This window comes from Ipomoea triloba, chromosome 5 (assembly GCF_003576645.1).
Source record: "Ipomoea triloba cultivar NCNSP0323 chromosome 5, ASM357664v1".
Classification (NCBI taxonomy): Eukaryota; Viridiplantae; Streptophyta; class Magnoliopsida; order Solanales; family Convolvulaceae; genus Ipomoea; species Ipomoea triloba.
In genome coordinates, this window is record NC_044920.1 from 25142559 (window position 1) to 25161077 (window position 18519).

Here is an 18519-nt window from a genome sequence, read left to right on the forward strand (position 1 = left end):
AAAAGATATTACTGCACGTTAAGTCCTTAACGTCTTATTTTTAAGACCAAAAACAGTACGCTATACCATGGACTTGGTCCACCAAGGTCAACTCTAGTTGTTATGCCATGAACTCGAGTCTATCTTATAAGGTGGACCTGGGTTTATGTTTACAATTTCATAACTCCATGTTCACAATTTTATAACTCTATGTTAACACAATTTTCGAATCTATAAAACAAAATTGTGAATATAGAGTTCAAAATTTGTGAATATTGAGTAATGTAATTTTGTATATTGAGATCTAAAATTGTGAACATAGAGTTATAAAATTGTGAACATAGAGTAATAAAATTGTGAACATGGACCCAGGTCCATACCATAATTTGCCGGTGAACTCATCACAATTTACATACTGAATTCATAATTCAAACCGTAAACATTTAATATATAAATTGTGAACATTTGGTATGTAAATTGTGTATTTCGGACACGACTCCACATCGGGGTTCACAGAATAATTTGCCAAGGCAAATTATTGTGTGGACTATGGTCCACATAGTATTGTGTGGACCATAACAAAAAGTACATTTTTAATATACTGAATATACATGATTTGTGTACTGAATTTATATAATGTACATTCAGTACACAAGTAATGTACATTGTACATTATTTTTGTACCGAATGTACATTATTTTTGTATTGAATGTACATTATTTAATAGTATAGTTCACACAGTTGGGTGGACCATGGTCCACACAATAATGATTGAAACTGCACGGGGTGGACCTGTGGGCTAAATAAGCATAGGTTCGAATCCATTTTATTTTTCTAGATGGGCCGGTCCAGGCCCAAGAATAAGAAACGCAGGAGGTATTCCGTGCAAAATTTTCCACAATGTGGATGTGTTCTGTTGATAGCAGAAGCTATTAGGATCACTCCCGAGAGGAGGGTTCGGGTCGGTGTTGCCAGGAGTTCCATTGATGAATCTCCCTGCTCTGCTTCTCTTTCGCGAATACAAGCATCAAATCTAACGAAATCTGGAAAATTTTTACGATTCAAAAATCTGAGGAAAGATGTGGCACGAAGCAAGGAGGTCGGAGAGGAAAGTCCACGACATGATGGACGCCGCTCGGAAGAGAGCGCAGCGGCGAGCCATCTACCTGGCCAAGCGGCGCGGCGACCCTCAGCAATCCATCCAGGCCATCGGCTCCCGCTGTCGCATCCACCGCGATGATGCTGTTTATCAAGCTACGGAGGATCAGCAGGGACTGTATGAATTCTCGCTAAATTTTCTAATAGCAGCTTTTAGTTTCCATAAATGCCTGTTTTTAAATTTTCGTAATCCTTACTTCTAAATTGTATTGGGCTATTGGCACGAGTCAATAATTAGGAATATAATTTTCGTTCTGAAATTGTAGCTAGGTTGCAAAAATGACCTTACGGAATTTGTATATACGTCAAGAGCATTTGATATCAACCGGATACATTGTCTTCTGTTGTTATAGATTGCAATCAAGTGATGAATATTGGCGTAATTTAGTAGAAACTGAAATTTGTCCAAATGTCAAAAGAATGCTGGACTCAAATACAGGAATTTGGAAATGTTAGATAAGAACTTGATAATATTCCACCAATTTTCTGAAAATTGTGGCATCCAAGAGAATGCTTTATGCAAGGATGGTATCACCATTTCATTCTTTATAAATTGTTTAACTCGCAGTGTTGAAATTCTTGATTCTTCTACTTAAATTTTTTGGGGAGTAGTAATCATTTTACTCGAACTAACCACAATTTGCTTGCCTGGAATTTACGGCATAGTTTGATCTTACTTTTTCATCCTCTGCATTAGGATACCTTGGAATGGCAAGCAGGATATTCTGATAGACAGGTACTACTTGAGCCATAATTTACAATCATGTAGAAATGGGGTGCATGGATATATTCTCCTGATGGATTATTCTCTTGACAGATTTGATGGGCGTGCTCTTCTTGATTTCATCCGGGATACCAGTTCCCGACATTCTCGGGCTCCACAAAGAACTGAAGAGGAAGAAGAACTAGAAGAGTTTGTTAATTTTGAGCGTTATCGGGACTTAATTAAGCATCGGCGTAGAGGATGTCGGTACTTGTTTGGTTTTCTGACTACCATTTTCATTTACTCTTGAATGATGAATTACCTATGTTTTGCTTAATGAGTCATCACCTACATGACATTCAAAAAACAATCCATAACATGCATCTTCCTTTAGAGTTTAGAGAGAACAGTAACCATGCATCTTTGTTTGGAATTTTCTCTCCATGAACCACTGCAAAAGCTGAAATTATCACTTTACAGTTAATGATGAAGAGGGGTTGCAACATGTAAACCAAGAGATGGAGGCTAAGACTGCTGCTCTATTTGGTGCAGACAGGTTTTGCAGTGACACCTTTTAATTTTATGTCTCATTTTATGAAAAATGTTATTTAACTGAAATCTTTTTTTCTTGTTTGTTATTATAAATATATGATAGACCTCAAGTAACACAGCCTTCAACAAGCAAGGGATCTTATTCCCAAGTGGGTTTCTCTTATGATGGTGAAATAAAAGATGAGACTCATTATTCAGATGCTGAGGAAGATGGTGATGATGAAGAGGAGGAAGAGGAGGATTTTAATAGTGATGATAGCAACGATGAAGCAATGGAGTCTGTTGCAAAAGAATTTGGAGTGAAGAGATATGGCTGGCTTGTTTACATGGATAAAAAGGCAAAAGAGGAGGAAAGGAGACAAAAAGAAGTTATAAAGGGGGATCCAGCCATTGTAAGTGTGCTGAAAATATTGGTTGTAATTATTTATATATTTAGGGAGTACTAATAACCACTCGGTGTTTTACAGAGGAAACTGAGTAGAAAAGAAAGAAGAAAGGCGTCACAGTTAGAAAGAGAAAGGGAAAGAGAAGCTGCTCGTTTTACTGGGACTAGACTTTCTCATCATGATCCATATCGGTAGTTGTCATGGGTTTCCCCTTTGGGTTCACTAGATTAAATTACTTAAACATAAGAATGTGGTGATTAATTCATTATTTAGGTGTTCTAATATTAAAATTTTTTTTTGTCATGTATTATGCAGCGAGTCAAGACGAAGTCCAACATATGAAGCTTACTCACGCTCTAGAAGGTGGTCATCTCTACTCTCTTTTTATCTGCCTTTAATTGGGATTCTGGCTGGATTTTTACTGAATATTTCCCCATTTTGATAGATCCAGGTCAAAGTCTCGATCATGGTCTCCATCACACTCCAGGCGCCATGCTCGTGGAACACATTATGATGATGTTGAGCAGGGCAGGACTCCAAAGATAGAATACATAACTGAGTTTGGGGGAGATGACGATAATGAGCCAAAGTTTGAAGGATATTCTCCACCTCGGAGCCCTCCATCTCAAGCTGACTCACTAAACCGGTCGGAGCACTCGACCTTTCATTCTTGCAAAGCTAGATTGGACAGTCTTTACTCTGCTGCAGATTATCACCCTTTATGTTACCTGATCCAAACTTAATGTGGTTTAGTATATCACGATTAGGATTATCATAACTTCCAGGGGGAAGAGAGAAGGAAACCTCCGTTCTGAAGCTTGATTTTCAATGAATTGGACTTAATAATGTTGCATCCAACTTGCCACCTGGATTGATATCAGATTTGTCTAATGCTTATGTTTTCTGCAGGCCATCGTCTGGTCGCATTCTTGAAGCTCTTCATGTAGATCCTGCATCAGGGGTTTCTGTTGACAAGGAAAAGAATGCCAAATTACAGAAAACACCAGCAAGGTATTTTTTTTACATCTGCCTAAAAGTTTTCTTGATTGCTATCTTTGCAGCTATTAATATGCTTTTCCTTCATGAGTAGATTAGTATTCCTTGGTTTACATGTTTTTGTTGCTTGTTATTTCTATTGACAGCACAACCTCAGCTGTAGCAAAATTAAGCAAGGCAACTCCTGGCTCAAGTATCTCTAAACAGCAGGGAGAAAAGAAGGAAACTCCCCAGGAGAGGCTCAAGCGAATCATGAGCAAACAACTGAATAAACAAAGTATAATTATTTTAATGTTCATCTGAGGAGAAGCACTTCATCTATTAAATATTAATATTTGCTGCCATTCGTGATCACACATACAAGATTAAGGATCTTCCCTCTCTTCATCCTTAGTTGATTTTCACATAATTGAGTGTGGTGGTTCTATATATGTTATGAATACAACTTTTGCCTTTTGCAGTCAAGAAAGATACAGCTGTTGAAATGGCTAAGAAGCGAGAACAAGAAAAACTGAGGCTTGAAAAACTTGCAGAAACAAATAGACTAAGTCGACATCGCTATCGAAGCCGTAGTAGAAGTTACAGTCGGTCCCCTCCAAGGTAGTAAATGAAATAAGTTAACAGCTTAACGGTGAAGGTTGCATTTGGGACCTCCAAAAAAAGAAATGAAGGTTCATTTTACCTTTAGGCTGTCCTAAATATTGTTCAGTGTCCCTTTTATTTGTTCTATTTCTTTGACCTTATTTTCCCCATACATAAAAGAACCCACCTGCATTTGACATCAGTAACCATGGTTTGCATAGCACAAACCTGATTAATGTTATGGCATGATTTCTACCTGTCTTGGTTTTGACTATCTAGTTTGTTTATACAGTGCCAATGTTAGTTATTGTTTTTAGGCTTTTACTCCTTTCACTTGTGCAGAAGATACCGTCGCAGTCGCAGTCGCAGTCGTAGTCGCAGTCGTAGCCCTAGCAGAGGCAGGAGTTCCCGAAGACACCACTCACGCTCTCGCTCACACTCAAGGTCTCCCTCACGTTCATACTCCAGTTCACACTCACATTCCCGTTCTGTCTCTCGATCTCGTTCACCTCGGTAAAGTTTTCTTTAGGTCTGTTTTCTGTTTGACATCTCTGGTGCCAGCTGACTTATTAGACTGAAAATATTGCAGGGCTAGAAGAAGGTCAAGATATTAGTAGTTGCAGCAAAGCAGCAAATAAAAGAGCATACGCGGGGTGCAAACTATAGTCTTGATCTTGGCATCAGGTAGGTTTTTCCCGAGGAAGGTGTTGATGGCATGAAAACCTCTGTTTTATTCTAGTATTTTTGTTGTGTAGTCTACTGGAATGCAAAATTACGTGTAGTATGCAAAATTAGTCATCATGTGTAGGAGCACATAAGAAGGATGGATATATTTCCAGAACAAAAGTTCAATTACCACAGTCTATGCTACTTATTTAACTTTAAGATTAAGATTTCAATATTACAATGACTCCCCATCCCCTTGTCTGATGGCTTTTTATTTGTTCCCTTGACGCTCCAAAATTGGGCTCCACCTATATCTGCATATGTGATATGTGATGTGCTTCTGAGCCTTGACATTGACAGCCACTAGGTTTGGTACAAATTTCTTATATTGATTACGGTCTTCTTACGTCTTCACCAACCAATTAATTGTTACTTGTCGAAATATTCGTGAATTTTTTTTTAGTGATTTTATTTCCTGTATATTTGTTATATTGGATAATACTCAGGCTATTAGTATAGGTGTCGGCGCCAATAAATCTATTAACTTTCTTGGTTTGAGTCGCTTAACTGTTGATAACCTAAATTAGTTTATTTATTCAGTCATTCTAGGGCATACTCTTGAGTAGTAGCGGTATGTTTTCCTTTTCACCAAAAAAAAAAAGAGGAGTAATTACTAGTATAATGAGATCCTGATGATATCTGAAGTAGTTCCAATTGGTATAGAAAAATTCATTATTTTCATAAGAGATCATATTAATACAATATCAAGTGATAAGTCCTCTTATTTATCTACTCGTACAGGTTAAACCCTTTCATAATATTCCTAATAGCTACTAATTATAACTCGGCATCGAAGCTAAGCTAGTAATTAACAATAAAAGTAATCCGCATTTCTCGAACTTACCTAGGCCTTAAACAACATTATTAGTCTTACTAACCTAATATTCTATATTCTAATAGGGCTGCTCCTACATTTATAAAATAATGAGTATAAAGAATACAAGTACCCCCCCACCCCACCCCCCACATACATATATCAGGTATCAGTAAACCTATAACACCAATTATAATAATATCATCAAGGTTGTACATAATTGAATATTTATAGATGTACGAGATGAGAATTAAATCTTTAATCGCGTACAATTAAATAAATATGATTCTAATTGAAAGAAGATTAATAGATTAGCACATGGGTTGGTGAATCTATCTAGGATTAGTTTAATTTAAGTTTAAGCCATCTTTTGAGCTTAGAGTCTTCTCTCTCCCCTTCCCTCTCTGCAAATCATAAGTCGTACCCTAGCAAAATAATTGTTTTCTAGTACACATGCGATTCTCTCATATAATTACGTTGGAGCTATATTTATATATTTTATAGGTCAAGTGGCTTCATTTGAATATTGTCCATAACATGCATGCATGCCGTCACTATTAATTCATCATTTCACACTTTAATTTAATCTCCCCAATTTTATATCCGCTTCAATTCTCTTTTCTCTTTTGTCATTTTTTAAATACATTAGAAATCTCAGCTTACGCTCTACGCTACTTGTACACTCTATACATAAGGGATCTTAATCTCCTCGATTTGTTTCATACTGTCGCTGGAGAAAGACTTATGATTGATTGGACCAACTAAGTTAGTCGGGCCTTCTCTTTTGTGATTTCAATCTTGGGAAAGTGATGGGGCGGAAGCCAGTAGGACATAAATTGGATGATCGAGTGTAATTAAGAGTTTACCGACCAAACATGTGAGAAATTGATAATTAATTAGTTATATTTAATGTGGATTATTAGGAACTGAAAGCAGCTAATGGTGGGAACAATCACTGTCTTAATTGGTGGGAGGGAAACAGGAGTTTGTGTAGAAGAGAGGTTTAATTAAGTGATGAGTTGACTAATCATGGGATTAATTAGGAAGTTTGATGTGATGTGTTCACTACGGAAATTAACGTCTAGGAGACCATTTTTTGCATGTTTGAAAAACTAATATACGGAGTATAATATAAGGAAAATTTTAAAGTGGGTGTGCACTGCTATTGACCTATCATGTTGCATCTAATAAAAAGTGTAGGTAGGGACTCTTCAAATATGCATTCTGATTAAAACTCACCTTATGATACTAACATATAAAGAATCATATGGAGGTAAACCAGCTTAAGTTGACGTATTCAAATTAAGAATGAAGGTCAAAAGACAGTTTTTGGGAGAGTTAAATTTGAAATATTGTAGTTACCAAACAAATTGTATATATAGTCAACTTGGTCTGAGAGTTGTCTGATCTCTTAATTGTATTGAATACTATCATGAATCATGATGCCAACGGTTAGTAGCGGTGCTGATAGTACAAAATATAACCCGTATTAAGTGCAGTTAGTACAATACCAACTAGTTTATCAGCTGTGCCGACAATATCTAATACAATTAGTTATACCTATGTTTGTACTTAGATATGGTGCTCAAAAGTTCACTGTAATAATATGATTCAAATTAATAGAGCGTACTTTGTTGCAATCCTAATTATTTGCATCCCCACTAATATTTCTCCATGTCATTGAAAGTTGGTTTGGTTTCATCCACTTGCATTTAATTGATATTTGTACGTAGAGGGAATGGATTGTCCCCCACATTTGCAGATCTTATTAACAGCTTAGAGACATATCTTGGACTTTCGTAGGCCATGGTGTGACTTTTTTTTGTTTTTGAAAGCACCATGGTGCGACTTAGTATGTGTAGCCATTCGTCTTTTTACATCAACTCTGTCCCTACTTGTAACTCTTAGTTTTAATCTACTACCAAAATAGGCAAATTATATAATGGACCAGGGTCTACCTGCATTGTAGATCCTGGTCCAAAAATAATCATCATATTCTGTATTTATAGTTGACACATTATGTACTTGCAGTTGACATTTTATGTACATGTAGCTATCATATTATGTGTCTACAATTATCAAGTTATTTGTTTACATGTACAAAAATTGTTAATTGTATGTATAGAATGTGTTAACTGAAGGTACAGAATTTTTGTATCAGAGTTTACAATGCAATATGAATCTTGTTGATCAAAATACCAACAGAGTAGTTTGTGCAGATTCCACCTTTTAACTCTTGATTGATTGTAATCCCATTGCAATTCCATGCACCCTAGCCTCTCTTCCTAGTTCTAGCTAGGTTATATGTTAAAGAGACATGATTGCATCCGTCAATGAATTATACTCATTACAATATATAATTGAACACAATTTCAGATCATTAGATCATACTTGATCAAATTTTAACATGCATCAAAACCCTTAATATTTATACAAGATTTCAATGAAGAGGAAGTTAACCGAAATCAAACTCGTGACTTACAAGTATAATAATTATATTTTATCTCTAGTTTGAAATTTTGAACTGCCCCCATGGAAACTTTCAAAATGTTTGAAATATCTAATCATATAAGTAAGATTATAAGCAAAAATTAAATATGGGCCATGGCATGGCAGAATGGCAGTATAATTCTATAGTTTTTTTTTGGGGAACAAATTTTAAGGTCACAAGCACGTGGTGAGGTGGGCTATAAGTCAATTAATCAAACCCAACTTTTATATACCGCAGTAGTAGTACAGATCTCCGCCCAAAATATGTGTCATACTGCATAAACTGACACAATAACGGCTATAAATTGCGACCAATTTTGTCGCTAATTCTCCGTCTTATTATAATCTCAATTAACGGTAAGATTTTGAACATAATTTTTGCAGAGATTGTCAGCAAGCTGCCGTGTATCGGCGGCGGAGATCGCGACGGCGATCATGATGAACCCGTGCCGGCCAGCAGATCGGATGATCGGTCACCTAATTTTCATGTGAATTTTTTTACTGTTTTTTATTTTTTTTCGTGAAAAGGCATTTTAGACGTAAGGTGTAACCGCAAGTAGTTATCCACGTACACAGCATTGTATCTGCCAACTGTCGATCCAGTAGGAAAGACTAATCATTTCATTTAAAGTTTAGATTTATAATAGGAAGGACAAATAATTATGTCAAAAAATGCAATAATATAAACAGTACTACTGAACAGAATGCGAGATAGTTTTTCATAATAACATCTTGCAAATTATTTACATGGTGCTTTTGATTGGTAGCAAGTAGTAGTGGTTTATCAATTAGTTTGCGTGTTAATTTATCATATATAGTTATGACACTTTATGACAATAATTACACAAGCATAAATGGGCTAGTTAATAAAACTCTGGGACTTATCTAGGTTGAGCATATAATATATAAACATAAATGTGCAGTTCAACTATCAGTTTAAACTTTTAGTTGAGATTAAGCCATGCTTTAATTTGGTATGAGAGTGATATCAAAAAGATATGAATTTAAAATAGTATTATTTGTAAATTGTTAGGAGTATAAATAATGTAGTATTAAAATAATAGAAAAAATGTGGAAATCTGGTAATGGTCCCCACACTACCAAAAATAAAAAACACTTTCTATAAAATACAAATAAATAGGGTGGCATTGTTTGCGTACCAAAGTCATTTCTATCCTTTTCCGCCTTTTCACATATCGCTCTCTTTCTTTCTTTCACGGTTTTCTTCAGAGACCTTTTGCTTTCAATCTCTCTTTCTTTGTAGTTTGTAACTTTGTATCAAACAACACTGCACTTCAGTTTCTGCTTCCCTCTGCTACAATGGTCGACGTTGACCGGAGAATGGCCGGTCTTAATCCGGCTCACATAGCCGGCCTCCGCCGCCTCTCCGCCAGGGCTGCGGCTAATTCCCCTTCTACCCCTGTTCCGCCCCGTAATAGTCTCCTCTCTTTCACCTCACTCGCCGATAAAGTCGTCGCGCATCTTAAGAATTCCGGCGTACGAGTGGAGGTTGGGTTGTCGGAAACTGAATTTGCTCGGGCGGAAGCTGAGTTTGGCTTCTCCTTTCCGCCGGACCTTAAAGCTATACTCTCCGCCGGTTTGCCGCTCGGGCCGGGATTTCCGGACTGGAGATCCGCCGGCCCGTCCCGACTCCAGCTACGAGGTTCCATTGATCTTCCTATCGCCGCTATCTCGTTCCATATTGCCAGGAATGCTCTCTGGTCTAAGTCATGGGGCCCGCGCCCGTCCGAGCCGGAAAAGGCGTTGAAGATCGCGAGAAATGCGCTGAAGAGAGCGCCGCTTCTGATTCCAATTTTTAACCATTGCTACATTCCTTGTAATCCTTGCTTAGCCGGGAACCCTATTTTCTACGTCGACGAGAATTTGCTCTTCTGCTGCGGTTTCGATCTATCCGACTTCTTCGATCGCGAATCCTCCCTGTTCCGTGCTTCCGATCCTAAGATCCTCTCCAAGCAACGCTCGATCAGCGAGAAATCCGCCGCCTCGTCGTCCAATTTCTCCAGGAGGAGCCTCGACGCTCTCGCCGGCGGGCGGACGCCGCGGTGGGTGGAGTTCTGGAGCGATGCCGTCGTGGATAAGCGGAGACGGAGCTCCAATTCCTGGTCGTCGTCTTCGTCTTCCCCGGAACGCTACTTCGAAATGCCGAGGTCCGAGACGCCCAAGTGGGTGGAAGAGTACATACACAGAATCGGGTCGGCCCTGCGGAAAGGCGGGTGGGGCGAGTCCGACGTTTCCGAGATCCTACACGTGTCCGCTTCCGGATTCTTCGACGGCGAGATGATCCTGCTGGACAATCAAGCGGTTCGCGATGCACTCCTCGTCAAAGCGGATCGGTTCTCGGATTCGCTCCGGAAAGCCGGGTGGAGCTCCGAAGATGTTTCGTACGCATTAGGATTCGATTTCCGGGCAGAGAAAGAGAGAAAGCCGGCCAAAAATTTGACGCCGGAGTTGGTCGAGAGAATCGGAAAACTGGCTGAGTCGGTTTCCCGGTCATCATCCTCATAATAACCTTACGTTTCCCATACAACGCGCATTTTAACCGGCTACCGGCAAACATCGAGATTCTTTCCTTGCTTGCTGGTTCTTTTAAGCAGATTCTCGAAACATCCGGTTTGCCTTTCATCCTTTTGGGTAAAACTAGATTTTAGATCAAAAAAGAAAAAGGAAAAGATAGAATGGTAGAAAAAAAAAGAGTTTATGTACTGTGAAAATGACACCAATTACTCAATTAGTATTAGTAGTATATATACTGTATGAAGAACAAAGAAATCTGTACTCCTAAAAGTTATCTGTTTTATAAATTACAGCTAATCTTGTAGATTTTTAGGGGTGTTTGATAATAGCTGGTAGTGAATTTGATTAGTTAATAGCATTGCTTTTTCTTCAGATAAATTTCATTTTTGTGACCAGTTGAGCTGCTTATGCGGGCAATTTGTAAGATTAGTTAATTGTAAAAAGATGTTCATTAAATTAATTAATGGCTAATTACATGCAAAAATAATTTTCTTAAAAATTATTTAAAATATACTTGCAACTTTTAAATTTTAATGTTTAACAAGTTAAAACAATTAATTTTTTTGAAAACAGTTAAAATAATTAATAAGTTGCCAAATATTATTTTTTTGAACCGAACACGAAAAAACTCCATATGGAATGATCAATTAGGTTTCGGTTATGGATTGGGAAATAGCATGCGGTGAGGGTGGTGGGAGTGGGGACACCGTAATTGCTTCATACATAAGTGAGCGGTGCTGAGAGTGTAATTAAAGGGGAACAGCGGACCACTTTTGAAATTAGTATGGAGTTGGGGGACTAAAATGCAAATAATCAGACGTTGACGGCGTTATATCCTCGGCATTCCGGGAGGCGGGGGATTGAGGATTGAAACTTGAAAGACAGAAAGGGAAAAATTTTCCATTCTTTTGAGAAGGGCGTGTTTGGAGAAGAGACAAATGAGAAAGGGAGAGATGATAGGGGGATGGTGTATAAATAATGTATTGTCAATCGTTGGAATTTGGAATGGGTATAAAGACGAGGTGGGGGATAAGATAGGGTATAGATAGAAAGATATGCAACCTGACACCCAAACACTCCCTACTACGTTCAACTTTTGACAGACACAAAAACGAGATGTTACTTCGATTTTCGACTTTATTTTGTGCATTTCATACGGAAACCTCAGAACCTTCCTCTACTTTCATGTACGCTGTTCGTTTTACACTTGATTGTATCCAACCTTGTCCTTGTATTTGCATATGCATATTCTCTTCCATTATTGAATACACATTCCATTTTCTTCTTGTTCTCAACTTCCCGGGGGATAGCGATCGGCGATGGCGGTGCGGTACAACGGTGCTTAGTAATGGAGACTTCACGATTTGGTCAACTTTCCATAAATATTAATTAAAAAGCAATAAAGTGGCATATATATCACCGGTATTACGCCCCGGTTGTTACGAGATTTAATTACTACAACCAACTTTAAAAATTGTCCTGTCTGTTTCCTAAATCGTTGTTCATTTCCAAACCGTTAGTCAAATGCATTATACTAAAGACTCGATGTACCTTATATTATGTATATCCCTATCCAAAACAATACTCAAATTATGTAGTATACTGTATACTGCTATAATTAATATGTTATGTACATTTAATTAATAGATAATGTATTTATGAATAAATTGAATGTACATTATATATTATTAACTGTATATATATGATAGGGAAGATATCTAATTGGGCTACCGACCTTCCTATACTAAGCACCTGATCAAATCCGACCACATGCATAGTGAGGATCTCTTCCCGACCTAATTCGACCTGACAAGAGTATTCAACCGACCCGACATGAAGATTAGGCCTCTTATTAGCTTAATGAGCTTATATTCTTGGTCCTGACCCGAATGCTCGGCTGGGCTCCGTGCCCATGTGAGAAGCCCTTAAAGATGAACATCAACAATAATGTTTGAACCGAGTCCGATAGCCATTGGCCAATCAGATATTTCTCTACACATGAACGCTTCTCCTTTGCTTCCAAGACCGCCGAGTGCATGAATGACATGTGTCGTACATGTCGGCTTTTCGACATGTGTCTCCTTCAATCTCCTATAAATACCTCACTAAATGCTGGTAGAGGAGACATTTTTTTCATTTCTCTCTCTAGAACACCTACACACTCGGAAACCTCCAACTCTCGATCTTAATTACCCGAGCTACTACATTCAAATTGTACAATAAAATAGATACACAAATTTTTACACTATCAATATACAATCTGGACTGAGTTTATCATATACATGATGAAGCATGGTCCAAAATATAAGAATTGGTTGTCAAACATAACGGTCTATCCAGTGTGTCTTCCACCATCACCTTTCGAGGAACGGACAATTTGCGACATGGTACGACACGTAGGCCCTGTTCTGGAGCATCCAAGTGCAACATTAATCATGTTTACTGTTTAGTACGATTACTTTTCTGATTTTTGCCCACTTTTATGACCTGATTAACTGTTTACTGTTTAGTTAACGCGGGGTTATTCAACACTTAATCATATATAATTAAGATTTTGCTTTGCCCCTTTTTTTTGCTTTTGGCGGCAAGGATTATTGTAAAGCCTAGGGAACCAGGCATTCTCTTTTCCCATCATTTTCTTCGGCTATTCTCTCTTCCTAACATATAGGTCTTGTTTGGTATGCAATAATTGCGTTTGTTGTTTGTTTTTTATTTTTTTTATTTTTTATTTAATGTTATGGCATTTCTAAAGAAAAAACCCTATAATTTTAAAAATTTCACCGTTTCTCTACCACTATTAGATCAATTTTATATCTTCTTTTAATAAGAAATGAATCTTACAAATAGTTTCATATTACATAAGAATGTAGTTTACTAATTGCACACTCACAGTAATGATTATGAATTTTCTTATCACTCAATAAGAAAAAGAGAATTGAAGCTAATACTCTACGATTTTGTACTAAGGTTAGTGCATGTGAACTTGAAAAATTGTACCATGAATATGACTATCACTAGTTTATTAGTGGGATGATTGCTCAAAATATTTTATAAGATAAATTATTAAAATAATCTCTCACTTATAGTGATTTTGACATATTGACCAAACAATTCCTATTTTTGTCTAACAATGCTTTTAACTATCAAATTTATACATATTTTAGTTTTCCCTAGATACTATTTCATCCAAATTTTAAACCATCAGCATGTATTACCTGACTGATAGAGTGTTGATAAAAATTAAATTCATAACCTTTAAAAATGAAAATATGCTTTACACTCAACCACACTTTTGGACTGGTAATTTACCTTATTTTATATAACAAGGGATTTTAATGCCAGCTTTAGTATTCTTTCAACTTTCATTATAGTTTACCAAAGGGTATGTAGTCCATGATGAATTGCGTGCTTCTTTTAAGTATTTATTTATTTTTTAAAATTTAACTTCTCATCAATTATAAACTTTTGAATTGCTTTCCACATTCTAATCCACTCTGCAGAAGAAAATAAAAAAGCTGTTGACAAGGAAATAACTCTTCTTTATTTGTTCTAAAAAGGGAATCGGTTCAAAGCAATAATTAAACAATGAAAACCATAATTTATTTCAATTCCGACAGTTTGGAAAAGCGGAAATCGAGATGATAAACAAAGACAGGAATTGCTTATTATTAAACTTTTTCTTTAATTTCATTAGAATTTGACTTTTACTTAAAATACGTGTAATTTATAGATCGGGAATGGCCCTTTACAAATATAAATTTTTTCTCTTTATAATTACATTAATAATTTACTTACAAAATGTCTAAATTTCTAAATTATTTTATGTTTAATTGTAATTTTAGGTTTCAAAGACCTTAGTTCAATTAATTGTTTTAAATAAAGCTCGCTATCGAATTTTGATTTGGAGTTTGCTAGAAATAAATGTTAGAACCTTCAAAATAAATAAATAAATAAATGTTAGAATTTCTTTAAATCGATTCTAAGTGACGTAAGTTAATTGGACTCGATTGGATGAATATTTAAATTCAATTTAATTATTATCAAGTTGAGTTCAAACTCAACCTCAAATACCAAAATTAACATTCTAATACCCAACCCAAATGTCTACATTGAATTAATCTCACTAGCCACTATTGCATAATAATCACAATTCATACAAGAGAAATAATCTCACTATGGTGATCCAATAGTGAAGATATTGAATTTGTGATTACAAATCACACAGGAGAGGAGACGGATACCAAGAGAGTGTCGACAATAATCAACTCAAGTTAAAATATTACCATTTATCATTCATATCCTAACTATGACTTGTTGTATCCTTATAAATGTCTCTCTTTATCATGTGTTTGCTATCATCATGAATTAATCAATAATAATATCATTCTCAAAATTATTATTTTGTTCTCATCGTTTCAAGTTCAAATACATTAATGGTGTGTTTGGAAATTTGAAAAATCATTTTCAAAAATCATTTTTTTCAAATTTTCAGTGCTGGGCAAGGCTTGAAAGATAAAAGTCATGAAAAATTAATTATGATCAAAGGAGAAAATCACCTTGTTTTTCTGGAAAACAACTTCTCCTTTTTTGAGGGGAAGTCATTTTCCAGACCTATTTTCATCGTCTTCCAGACATTCTTCCTCATCCATCTTCCCGGACCTATCTCCTCGGCAACCGATTGGTCACCTTCCATCGGAGAAGGCGAACAATTGGTCGCCTTTCGTCGGAGAAGGTGACTAACCGGTCGCGTTGCATCTCTGGTAGAAGGCGATCGACGACGATTTGGCCGTCATCGATCGCCGATTTTGTCCTCAGAGTTGACTGGATAAAATTTAAGGTAATTGACTATTTTCTTTTCTCCTCATTTTTAAAAAAATTAACCAAACACATCAATACAGTTTTATAAAATGTAATATTTACTGAAAAGTAACTCATTTTCAAAAAAAAAATTTAAAAGTTATTTTTCTAGTTTCCAAATGCACCTAAAATCCCAAACTTAAATCAAAGCAAATTAAAACTGAAACCGACATACCCAACTCGAATTCTGAATTAGACCCCTAGATGGAACCGTGAATCCATCATAGACGATCTAAGCTAGATTCTGAGATAAGAGAGGTCGGTCCAACACGAAATGTGGTCACCCCTACTCTTAGCTATTCGACATTATTAAACACTCCAACCGTCACTCTCAACACTCCTCCACTACTGAAGTCTCAACGTTGGAGCATCCCATCACGTGTCTCCACCGCCATTAACATTTGCCCACCGTCCGCCACCATCTTCCTCTTCCCCCACCTGTTACGCCTCTCGCACGTGCCGTTCCCTCACATCACTCCACCACGTCCACTCAATTCTCAAACACCATTCAACTTCACATCTTCTCGCACTTAGAACGAATTTGGTTCTGACATCAAACTTGATTTTCAGATCCAGTTTCACTTGGACTAAATTTCACAGATTGGATTTTATTATTATTATTATTTACTAGTATTTTCGAATATTTTAAGAATATTTGGATCGATATACAATTATATAAATTATAACATCGAATATTATATAGTGCAATTGATGAAATTAGTTGGATTGGTTATGTTTTCTGATGTTTTCTTTGCTTGAATCAGAGCATATTTGATTCACGGATAAATTTTTGTATTATTTATTTAGATAATAAAATTAAAGATAAAATTATTTTTTTTAAAAATATAATATTGAATATGTACATTTATTTGATTATAAGATTAGTGCAAAAGTATCACTTAATTAATTGAATAATATATGACTTGTTTGTTTACAGTTATCTTAAAAAGATCTATATTTAATATAACTTAAGTAATTATATTATTACAAAAATAAATATGAAAAAATGAGAAATAATTTAACTTTAATTATTACGGAGTATAAAAATAAATTCAACGACCAATATTTAGCTTAATTACCATAATAATTATTAGGCAATTATTATTAGTCAATTAAACTAAATTAATTACTTTTCGCTAATAGGAATATCAATTCGTACATACAAAAATTATTATTATTATTATATATTAAATATGTTCGACCTTCTGCAGTGTTTATGTCACACGTGTACTAATTAATTTGATCAATGACATCTAAAGTTGGTGAGGGGATTACTACCATAATAATTAATTACCATAAACATTTTTCAGTGGTATAACACTATTACATTAATGCACGTATATGTATTAATCTATAAAATACAAATATACTATCAAAATAATTACCATAATTATTAATAAGGAATTACCATAATTACTAATAACTAATTACCCATAATTACTATTTATTACATTGTATATATACACATATAATATTTATTACTCCATAATATGTATAGGCAAATTCTATAGTATAATTTTGGTAAATTATAATTTATATTGATAGATTTATAATTAAAATAATTACATTTAGAAATTAAAAAATTAGCATTTAAATTTTGTATGATTTTGATATCTATTTTTTATCAAATATGATTTTGGTAATTAGACAATAATTAGACAAATTAGGGTAATTAAGTCAATAATTAGATAAAAATCTATTTTTAATCAAATTTTATAGCAACCTACCTACCTTTGGATTTGTATTCTTTATATATATATATATATATATATATATATATATATATATAATTAGACAAATTAGGGTAACCATATTTTTATATAGGGTAATTAAGTCAATAATTAGACATATTACTATGCATATATTACTAATTNTACTATGCATATATTACTAATTATGTCATTTTCTGACCTTTTATTAACATAATTTATTACCTTTTAATATGCTATTTTTATATAAGGTAATTAAGTACTACAAATTAGTATACACATTGTTTTCTCCATTAATTAGCCTGTTTTTAAAGTTTATATTATTATTATTTTCACTCACACATTTTAATAGTCTATTTTTTTTTATATAGGGTAATTAAGTAAATAGTTAGATAAATTACTATACATATATTAATAATTAAGTCATTTTATCACCATTTTACCATAATTTATTACCTTTTAATAGGCTATTCCTTACTACAGAATACAGATTAGTATACACAATATTATATGCCATTTTATCAATTGATTAACCTATTTTAAAAGTTTATATTATTACTCCATTTCACACCTTTTAATAGTCTATTTTTATATAGGGTAATTAATTCAATAATTAGACAAATTACTGTATATATTAACCAATTTATCAAATATGATTTTGGTGTGGGTTGGCGCCTTAGATAGAGAGTCAAGATGTGAATGATGGATTCCTTCTTCAACAAAGCATTCAAAGCATCCCAATGGCAACTGTTTCTTATTTTAATTGAAATTATATTAAGAATTTTATGTTATTATTATTATAGAGTATTATTATTATTATTATTATAGATTATTATTATTATTATTATTATTATTATTATTACTATTATTATCTTAACATAGTAGGATTATATCAATGCATAAAAATTATATTATTATTTAGGCAATAGATCCACTTCTTCATCTCTGATTATACCAAGAGGATTACCAGTGTTGTCCTATCACAAAATCATAATAATATGCAGAGTATGATAAAATATTTCAAAAGGAACA

General features: G+C 34.8%; 2 protein-coding genes across 5 annotated transcripts; both read left to right on the forward strand.

The window, feature by feature from the left end:
- Positions 1-892: 892 nt before the first annotated feature.
- On the forward strand, positions 893-5266 carry LOC116019146 (CLK4-associating serine/arginine rich protein). 4 transcript variants are annotated; one of them, XM_031259267.1, is made up of 13 exons: positions 893-1255; positions 1835-1873; positions 1955-2103; positions 2321-2396; positions 2496-2784; positions 2860-2969; positions 3094-3141; positions 3224-3424; positions 3688-3789; positions 3921-4051; positions 4236-4374; positions 4702-4869; positions 4946-5266. In XM_031259267.1, the coding sequence occupies exons 1-13, from the start codon at positions 1059-1061 to the stop codon at positions 4968-4970; spliced, it is 1674 nt and encodes a 557-aa protein (XP_031115127.1). In that variant the 5' UTR covers positions 893-1058; the 3' UTR covers positions 4971-5266. The 4 variants fall into 4 exon arrangements, 3 of the variants coding, with proteins under 3 accessions (XP_031115127.1, XP_031115126.1, XP_031115128.1); XM_031259266.1 differs by having other exon boundaries at positions 894-1255; positions 4699-4869; XM_031259268.1 differs by having other exon boundaries at positions 894-1255; positions 3230-3424; positions 4699-4869.
- A 4213-nt stretch (positions 5267-9479) lies between these two features.
- Positions 9480-11229, forward strand: LOC116019147. The gene has a single exon (XM_031259269.1). The coding sequence runs from the start codon at positions 9707-9709 to the stop codon at positions 10910-10912; it is 1206 nt and encodes a 401-aa protein (XP_031115129.1). The 5' UTR covers positions 9480-9706; the 3' UTR covers positions 10913-11229.
- Positions 11230-18519: the final 7290 nt, after the last annotated feature.